General features: G+C 36.5%; 2 protein-coding genes across 4 annotated transcripts in view; one reads left to right on the top strand and one right to left on the bottom strand.

The window, feature by feature from the left end:
* Nucleotides 1-6074, bottom strand: LOC103465172 (mitochondrial contact site and cristae organizing system subunit 10). The gene is made up of 4 exons (XM_008409787.1): nucleotides 5968-6074; nucleotides 405-452; nucleotides 220-329; nucleotides 1-147 (listed from the first exon to the last, which is right to left on the bottom strand). The coding sequence occupies exons 1-4, from the start codon at nucleotides 6026-6028 to the stop codon at nucleotides 139-141; spliced, it is 228 nt and encodes a 75-aa protein (XP_008408009.1). The 5' UTR covers nucleotides 6029-6074; the 3' UTR covers nucleotides 1-138.
* A 2387-nt stretch (nucleotides 6075-8461) lies between these two features.
* Nucleotides 8462-10000, top strand: part of capzb (capping actin protein of muscle Z-line subunit beta) — an 18944-nt gene continuing 17405 nt past the window's right edge. The window contains exon 1 of one of the 3 annotated variants that reach the window (XM_008409789.2): nucleotides 8462-8725. In XM_008409789.2, the coding sequence (XP_008408011.1) occupies nucleotides 8723-8725 (3 nt within the window). In that variant the 5' untranslated portion in view covers nucleotides 8462-8722. The remainder of the gene's footprint in view (nucleotides 8726-10000) is intronic. The other 2 variants (XM_008409788.2, XM_008409790.2) reach the window with 2 other exon arrangements.

Genomic DNA, 10000 nt, shown 5'->3' with positions numbered 1-10000 from the left:
AAAGCTTTATGCAATAATTTTATTAAATATACATTTACTGTATTACAAGATACACATAGTGGGCATCTTTGGAAGTCAGTGCCAAAGAAATCATTCAATTAAACAGATGAGATTCTCATGTTGTTCTTCAGTTTTTCATCACTGGTCCTGAAAAGTGAGAGGAGTTATAAAACCGACGTTCTGGTGTAAGAAGCAACACATTTTCCACTGCGTACTCACCTTAACCATGCGGCCATGAATCAGATATGGTGACCTGAAGTCATGCTGGCAGTTGCTGTATCCCATTCCCAACCCCAGGCCCGATCCGAACGACACAGGCCACGTTCGACCTGGTGGGAGGAGAGAACGGAAAAACAAAATCACATCTGCTTGTTTTCACAGAGATACAAAGAAATAAAACTTACGCTTAAAGAAGAGGACGGAGAACACGATGCCGATACCGACGCCAGTTGCTGCAAGAAGAGAAATATAAAGAAACTGATAAAAAGACAGAACATGAAGTCGGGTTATTATAACGACAGGCAGTTGCGTGCAAACAAGAAAAATAATCAAATCATTCAACATCTCTGCACAGGGAACAATGTGAATGCATTTTATTTAGCATGAATATGTGCAGAATAAAAACAGAATAAACCCAATAAATGTTTTCACATTTTGTCACATTACAAAATCTGTATGTTGCATAAATAGTAAAGTGAAAGGAATCAGTTTCTTTTTTTCATAAATATAAATATGGAAAGTGTGGGGTACATTTGTATTCATTCGTTTGGCTGCGATGAGCAACAAATCTATTAACTGCATGATAAAATAAAAGAAGCTCAAAAATATCCATTTGCATGATTTATTGTTTTTCTCTTTTCTCTCTTTTTACTAAAAACCAGATGATAAAAGTCTTCTGGAGATTTGGTCTCACAAAGCCCTATTTTGTTTACAGAGACTTCATAATTAATTTCATTTGTTGTTTCTGTTTTGGATATTAAAAATGTTTTCCAGTTCTAGTTAAATGTCATTTTAGAATTAAAATTTTATCCATCTTTACGAGTGTGTTATTGCATTATTATGACTTTACAATTATATTACTTGAAATTGGTCTCAAAGCAAATTAAATTTTCAGCAGGGAAGCTGCTCTGGGTTTAAGGATTCAGCCAAATATGGCGATCCTAGGGAGAAAACTAGTCAAATGTTGTAAAAGACACAGGACTGGGACAAATGCCCATCTATCAGCAGGACACAGACACTAAACATTCAGCTGGTGTTACAATTAAATCACAGCATATACCTAAAGTATCCCACAACACGATGCTGCCAGCATCACATTTCATTGACTCGAGTGAGATGATTAAAAATAGATGCTCATGTTTGTCAGTTTAAGTCTAAAAATTGTGATCATCATGTTTTTTTTTTTTTACTTTTCCATCCACAAGTAAAAAATTAATTAATTAAAACACACTACGCTAAAAAAACAAAATTAAACTAGTGCATAAATAGACAAATAATAGTAAAATTTCTACCAAAGGCAAAAACACAAAGTCTCTCCAATAATCACTTGATAATTATGAAATATTTCAAGGAAAAAAATGGTGTGCCTTTTTTTCGCTGCATAAATACTTTTATGTATTTACTCAAAGTACATAAAAGTTTGTGATTGTACAATGTAAAAAATATTCAAAGGAGTTATAAAATACAGTTGCTAAATTTTGCTCCTAGAGACTAAAAAACCCAAGACAGATAAGCCAGGGGGATCGACACGAGTGGGTCTGAAAGCATCCGTTGCAGGTCCGTCTGTGGAAACCAGGGAGGGTTATTAGTAAGAATGCATCTGTGCGCCGAGTTTCACCTCGCTGCAGGCCACACCACACCCAACAGCAGGCCGGCCAAAACACAAAACACATAAAAAAAGCCATTTGGGCCCATGCGGCTCCTAATTAGATACAGAGAACTATGCGGCATGACCGATGTGCCTCAACCAGAACCCTCAGACTGTTTCTTATTACACAGTTTACACATGTCAAACAAGACCACAAAACCCTCAGCTCATCTTTATTATCGGTACACATCAACAATAACTTTTCGTCCATTTCAAGCGACGACTTTGTTAAAATCTGAGACTTTCCGTCTGCTGGAGCCCGAGTCTTTCTTTGCTCTCCAGCCAGAATGTTTCTGAAGCCTCTGATTTTTCCACTGTCAGGGATAAAATGAAAGCTTTTGGGGGAAAATGAGAGGGTAGATCAATATCTCATTCCCTTTTCTTTTGTCTGGATTCCTCCTCGGGGACTGGATTATAACAAAAACATTTGTACATGAATCGAGTGAAAAAAAAAAACTCAGTGGGCTTTTCCAACAAATGAAGTCCAGAGCTGTTTAATTGCACTGTTATTCACTGTTTGAATTATTTTTTGCAAATGACTTCAAAAAGCCAGTCATATTCAATCAGCGTGATTGAATACTGCACCTCGAACCCTAACCCCGACTGTTTTACTCTGGCAAATGTTTCTGCTCCACACTGTTGTTTTTAACCAATACCATGACTTCAAATTCCTTTTTTGTTTCAGTCGCAAGTTATATTTGGAGACCACACTTGCAGCAGGGCAAAAAAGAAAATTATGTTTACCGAGCGTTACAGCTAAAATAAAAAGTGGATGTCTCCCTGGAAGGATTAAAACGGGCTCCACAGATGACGAAGCCAATCCAAAAACGGCTTAAACAATTAAATAAAAGCAGTTTTTCAAGCATTTTAACACTAAATGAGATTTTTAATGACTATTACTCATTACCCTGGTGGATTTAGGATAAAATTTTAATTTTTCCAAAATGTTTTCATTAATGTTTTGGAACCATGACTAATTAAAGAGAATGAAAAATTAGGGTGATGGCACGGAGGCTCTTCAACCTCAAACATGGATCCACAAATAAACCATCAAAATATCACAGGAAACAACGAAGAGCTGGTCAGCAATTATAAGAAAGGTGTGATTTCTTTAGTGTTAGTTATTTTACTGTGATCACCGAGTCATGTTTTTTGAAAATGTTGTAAACTCTAAGAAATGTATATTTTTAAGTACATTTTTTAGAATGACAATTTCTATCGGTAAGAAACTTCTTGGTTAAACAAAATCATTTTAAATTTAAAGTCACAGTATAATTTAAAGTCTAATTGTACCCTTTTGTCTTTTGTGGATAATTTTAGAAGACATTTTTTATTTCTTCTTTAGTTGCAGTAATTGTGGTTCGTATTTATTAACGTTTTTGACTGTCAACACGTACATGTTTACATTTATCACATGAACGTTAACTAAGACTCTCTTCATGAGCCAAGCTGCGTACATTTCTAACACAAAACATGAACGTTCCATTTAAGAAGCATGATAATGACATCTTTGATGTAATAAAACTTGTGTTTATAAGTGAAAACAACCCAGCTGCTTTGTGGCATTTCTTTGAGCTCCCTGCTCAAAGCTGTCAGCCGTGCCAAGGTGTCTGGTTGCCAGAGAAAATCTTCAGCATATGTTCGGCTCGAGGAGGCGCACAACAAAGCTCTGTAACTTTCCATAACCAAGCCGTCATGCAGCCCTGGCAGCCTTTTCTCTTGCATTATGTAAATGGGTTCACAGCTCATATCTTTTTATTCCTCCGAGTGATTTAGAAGCATTCTTCTGAGCATGAAACCAGATCCACCGTCAGAGTTAAATGATGAGTTATTCAGTACAGGATCTGCACCGTGATTCACAGTCCAAGAAAAAAAGTGAGCTGGACCTGCTTTACTCGTCTCTAGAGGTCAGAAATAAACACGGAATCGGGAATGAGAAACCAGTTTTACAGGCTGCAAGCCTATTAGCTCGTTCTGGATGTAGCAATTAGCAACATCCCCCTTTTTAACAGGAAACAACTGGGTTTATTTGAGCTGTGATGTTAAATCTGATGGCTGCCAAACGTAGCCTCTGAGACAATCTTACTCAAGTCTTTTAAGAAAAGCATGACAGTGATTCAACGGGCTTTAGGTTCACTGCTGAGTTTAGTTTCTCTAGCTTGATTCTGTGTTTTTGCACATTTAATGCAGGAAGTCTGCACCTGTGCAACCTGCGAAGTTTAGCAGAGATTTTAGCTGCCTCTTGTTCTGGGTGTCATCTGATGCATGTGCAGGGCCAATTCGCATCCTGATTTGGTACACAAGTATTGCTTCTTTTGTTAGGGGTGCAGCGATTGCAGCTTTTTGGTTGATCACTGACTGACATTTAAAAAGCCTGACTTCCAGATTCAGATTTATTTTGTTTAAAAAGTCGCCAATGTTGAGACAATTTCACCAAGTTAGCAATGCTGGGGAAACTATTTTTAACCGTGAATGTGCAGATGTGGCCAGATGGGCGTATCGGTCAGTTCTCTCTCGAAGCAGATCAAAACAGGACAGTGGCTGATTTCTAAACCTTTACCAAGGTAGAAAAGATCGGTTTCACACCGAAGTATCGGATGATCGAAAACCTCCCAAGATTATGGCAATCAGGGTCGCTTTATCGTGGGACTGTAATTTTTTGTCCCTTAATGAAGGAGCCCTTCATGACAGTCATATTTAGTACTTTTTGAAGGATTATTTTTCTCTCATGACCTTTTGCTAATCTGACTCCACATCTCACGTCTGCAGCACCAATAGCTGGTAAACCATGTTGTGATGACGTGCTGTTTACCAAAAATGTCTCCATAAATTTGTCAATCATCATCTGTGGTGTCACCTGTCCAAAGGGCATTATTCCACAAGTCTCGTGATTTTTAAAAAATGCAAATTTACAAACCTAAGTTCTTTTACACATTTTTATTACTGCCCTGGACATTAGCATTCAGCATAGTGTTGTTTAGTGCCAAGATACATCTTCTGTTTTATTCATCAGTAATTTGTTTTAGCATAACCACAAGGTAACGTTGCTTTGAGGTCTTTTACTGAAAAAATATGCAAATGTCTTTAATGTTTGAACCAGTCAATCAGGTAGTCATCGATGTTTCAATGAATTTGTGATTCCTTGTGTCACATTTTTCCTGTTGGCCTTGTGTTAAGACTAACACAAATATGTCACAGGAGTAAAATGCTAAAACTTCTCCCAGGAAATCATCCAGTAATCACTTCATTTGAAGTATTGGTAGCTTCTTATGCAGTAGTGGGGGCAGTAAGTCTGTTTCTGACACACTATGTTGAATGACAGTGTAATATTTCACATGTTGTTATTACTCTGATTCTGTGATTCACTCGTTTTAAGATCCAATATGAATCAACTCATTATCAACATGTTTGTTTTGATGCGTGAAATATTGGAACTGATGGAGAGTTTATCTTATTTTTACCAGGAGTGTTTAGGTAACAAAAGATCTATGTGAAGAGATAGAAATAATTTCAATCAGCAAAAGTGTTTCTCAAGATTTTAGATGCACCACAGTTAGAATAAGGGTCCATTGAACCTGAACATAGTAATTATAACCAAGCATTTTCTAAAAAAAAAGATGCTCTCTACTAAGCAGACAAAAGTCAGAATAATGCATCTATAAGTATTCTAATAACAATGCATCCTCGGACATTTTTTTAATAATGTTCATTTAAAGTGCATCTCTTCCAATCTTAGGTATAGTTTTAAACGTGTAATAAATAAGAGTTTTGAATGGTAAATCTGGAAACGGTATAATTCGTCTAAAAACAAGAAACCAGATTGCAAATCCATTGGATGTTAATAAAACGGGTACATTTCTTCCACACAACCGTAAGTTAACATATTTCCCACTTAATCGATCACAGATTTTCTTAAATAAAACAGCTATCCTCATTCATTCAGCTTTGACCTTAGCAACAGTTACAGCATGGTTACAATAATAGCCAGCTCAAAAAGTTATCCTTTAAACCGTCCGCGGCTTTCTAAATGCCAAAACGCACAATGAAACTATTTAGACCAGTAAAGAAACATTAAACCACATGAAAGGAGAGATATTTACCTGTTTTTAAGGCTGTGTCAGCAAGACAGCGGTCCCATTTTCGCCCAAGCTCGTCTGCCATGTTTCCGGATGTGTCGGAGATCCACGAGAGTATCGCGAGATCGACATGAAGTCACGCGAATCCTCTGAGTTCTATTTGACTTGTTGACTTGATCTTGATCTAACATAGGTAAGCATGTAAAGAAAGTGGAATGAAAGTCTTAATAATAATAATAATAATAATAATAATAATAATAATAATAATAATAATAATAATAATAATAATAATAATAATAATAATAATAACATTAAATATTTTTGAATATGTTAGTTGTGCAATCAAAATTAATTGGCTAAAATCCATATGTTAGTTGTGCAATCAAAATTAATTGGCTAAAATCCTAAATTAAAACAATACGTTCTGGTTTCACATACAAGCAAATGTTTCAATAAATTTGATGACATAATTTATTGTCAGGTGTAATTATGATCTAAAGAAACTCGTAAGATTAATCTTATTTCATCAACAGGAGTGGAAGATGATTTTCAAACTTAATTTCACTCCCCATAACACTCAGCTATTCTAAAACTGTAGAACAGTTCTAAACTAGAACTGTGATGTCAAAAAAAGAAAGTTTATTCAAATTGACTGAAAAAGGGCATATGGTCTGTTTTGCTTTTTTTTTAGATAATTATTGGAAAAGAAAAGGAAGAAAATAAAAGGAAAAGAAAAGAGAATAAAGGAGAATAAACTGAAAGAAAAGAAGAGAGGCAAAAAGAAAAGGAAAGAAACAAAAAAATGAAAACAAAAGATGGAAAGAAAAGATAAGCAATGTTTGTAGTTATACTGATATATTTGGTGCTTTTTGCTTGATTGCTCCAACAAAGCACACATGGGAGTTAGATAATTGTTTCTAACACATCATCAACAAAACACAAAACTTGTTTTGGTTTACAAGCAGGTTTTTAGGGGAATGCATATTTCAGCAGTGTCGTTATGCTGTGATTTTGATAGAAAACACCTGGAATACATTTTAATGGCTGGGTTTGCTTTTTCACCAAATTCTTTGATTTTTTAGAAGCAACCACTAAGGAGGCAGAATAGAAGATCAAAAACTCCCAACTTTTGCACCTGCTTGGAAAACATTTATGCCACTTTCCCAAGTATTGATTTCTTTAAACAGATCAGTCAGAAAAAATTGTGTTTTAAGTGGTTCTATTTTATTTTCACATCAGGTATCTTCAAGATAATCGGTCTAAAAAAGATATTTGTTTCGAATATCAAGATGTTTGTTTCCAATTGTCCTATAACAGAGATCCAAGACACAGCTTCAGACTTCGCTTTCCGATTTAGATGTTTCACACTAACATGTCAACAATTAAATTCATCTACCCTTTTATAAATGAAATTCTCTCAGTGGGTAAAAATATACAGGTCTGTATAATCTCTATGTTCTTTATGTGCTATGTGTTTGTTTTCTTTAAACTAAGCTAAAATAAATTTTGATCATTTTGAAGTCAGCATACAACATTTCTGTGACTATTTTTTGGGGGAGGTAACCCACTGATTTCAACTTTGGAGCTACATGTAGATCTCGCTTAGATATCCATCAATGTTAAGTGTATCCCTGGTTTAGACCAGTATATTTTATCTAGATTAGACCAAGCAAAACTGCCTTTGCTAAGAGTGGACTAAGTTTTTTAGGTTTCTCAATTATCTGCTACTAATCCCAAAAGGTCAGAAAGGACACTGACATTTTTCCTCTTGTAAAACATAGAGGAAAAATGTCAGCTGGTCTGCATGAATTGTAATTTCCAACCAGAACAAATACACCTTTATAGAGAGCCAGTATCTCTGTAATTGAGGTGTTTGTACTACTGATCATGCAGCACCAAAAATCATTTCTCTGAAGTAGATATAATTTACTTTGTCTTCAATGATTAGGCTTTGCAAACAATAAGTTACAATTGCAGAGCTAATTTAATTAGAAACAAATAGTAAGAATAGCGAAGAAAGAAGAAAAAAATGTTAGTATAGTGGGATTGTAGTGTTTTCATTAGCAGTAGCCATATTGGATTTTAGGGATTCGGTGGAGAAGCCACAACCTCTGATTTCTCAGTAAACAGAGACCACTGCTCTAGATGATCTATCACAACTTTTATCAGTTCTTGTTTGTTTGTTTCGTTTCCTTACATGTACAGACCCGTGACATTGCCATTTCAGACAGGTCCAGCAGCTATGCTCATGGTACTTTTGTACTGCACTTGTAGTACTTTCAGAACACAGACTTTTAAAAAAGTTTCCTGATTCTGTCAGGTGGAACGTGTGTATTGAAAAGCATCCTGTCACCCTTTTTGTTCCCAATGTAAACATACTCCTATAACTGTTTTGTCATAATTTTGTGTAACCGTCTTTCTGCCGCCCTCTGCGTCCGCATATTTGTCGTTCAGCGGCTCTCTTTCCATACTTGGCAATGCCTTTCTTGCTCCTTCGCTATTGGTTGCAAGCGAGCAGAGCTCAGAGTGACCCGGAGGTAGAAGCGAGGCCTGCTGTTTTCTCACCGCAGCCTCCTTCCTGTAGCCCGGTTGAGGAAGTGAATTTCGCTGACAGGGCTGGGTTCAGTGAGGGAGAGGCGAATAAAACATCTTCCACTGGGGGAACTAAAACAAATAAAACGAAAAGATTAAAAGTCGTGAGGAGCCAGGTGTATAACCACAGCGAAGCTAAGGCGTACAGCCGTTGGTGAAACCGTTCCCCGCAGAGACCGTCGCAGACATGGTAAGGGCCGTGCTAACGCTACTGGGAAGCGGGGAAGGGGTGAGAGGCTTCTGGTTGGAGTGCCGAAGCTCTCCGGCCAGCTGGATGTGCTGGCTGGTAACCCGAGAGGACCGGAGAGCATAACTCAAGGAGGCATCTTAACTGTGACCAATAAGGAGCAGTTAGCTTTGTGGTTAATCTAGCTTTTGTTTCTTCCTGCTAGTTAGCCACCTGCTAACAGCCAAGCTACATGCCCCGTAGGCACAGAGTTAGCACAGGATGTTTTGGATTTGACACAAGTTTGTTAACGGCAGCGGAGGAGATTCCTAATATAGCTCTCATACAATCCCTCCAGCCTTTAACGCAGACTTAAATAGCCGAGCGTCGGTTTGCCTGCTGCTAAAATAAAACTGCTGGCTCTTCCTTTTCTTAACCATGACTAGCTGGCAGCTCTCTGCTAGGTTTCCCTGGCTTAAGAGTTTCACAGTAACTTTGTTTCTCTGTAGCAATGCCGCTCATTTTAAAACATGTCACCAGTCGATCGACTCTTTTTGTATCTTTTCAAGTGGGTACATTGATGTTCCTTCAATTTTACAAACGATAATATTCAGGATTAACCAGGAAATCGTAAAATGACAGCTTAGGTCAGAGCAAGGCGCAATGTTATGAGAGTCTGATTGTATACAAATATTCGGTCAGAATTTAAACCATGATTTTCAAAAAAGCAGGCCTGTAAATATGATTCTGTGCTGACATGAATGATAATTCAAACAGACTCTTGATGACAGACATTACCAGCAACATCTTGTTGTACTACATCAGCATTGCCTTTTACAATAACAAATCTAACTGTTGGCCTGTTGCAAATAAACAGCATTAGTAATATTAGATTACATTATTTAAGTTAATACCCTTAAACCGATTAAAAGCCAACCCTGAACAATAAATTCTAGACTTTCCCATTGAATATTGTGAGCTATATTTTAAAAAAGAAACAAGTTTTCTCATGGATTTATTGAGAATCTGATCAAAGATGAATCAAAATTCAATTATAAGGAAAATCAAGAATTATATTTATGAATATACCTGCTGACATCTATGCAAATGGAACATCAAGTAAAGACTAATAAACCAATTACAGACTAATTTTAATGGGAAATTTAAATTATTCACAGTTTTCCTTTTGTAAACATGTAAAAACTGCATCAGCCATTCTACTAGAGATTAGAGTTAGTCAGTTTTCCCTGGACTGTTTCACATGAAACCAATTAAAAGCTTAAAAGTCAGATTTATATA

Source organism: Poecilia reticulata, linkage group LG5 (assembly GCF_000633615.1).
Source record: "Poecilia reticulata strain Guanapo linkage group LG5, Guppy_female_1.0+MT, whole genome shotgun sequence".
NCBI classification, from domain to species: Eukaryota; Metazoa; Chordata; class Actinopteri; order Cyprinodontiformes; family Poeciliidae; genus Poecilia; species Poecilia reticulata.
Note: the sequence above shows the minus strand (reverse complement) of the source record. Positions and strands in the feature narration are given on the sequence as shown.

Bases quoted from the DNA above. Each gene is read 5' to 3' on its own strand.
- LOC103465172 (XM_008409787.1), bottom strand. From the start codon at position 6,028: ATGGCAGACGAGCTTGGGCGAAAATGGGACCGCTGTCTTGCTGACACA. The intron at 453-5,967 runs GTAAATATCTCT...CTCTTCTTGCAG, and splicing joins TGACACAGCCTTAAAAACAG to CAACTGGCGTCGGTATCGGC. The intron at 330-404 runs GTAAGTTTTATT...TCCTCCCACCAG, and splicing joins CTCCGTCCTCTTCTTTAAGC to GTCGAACGTGGCCTGTGTCG.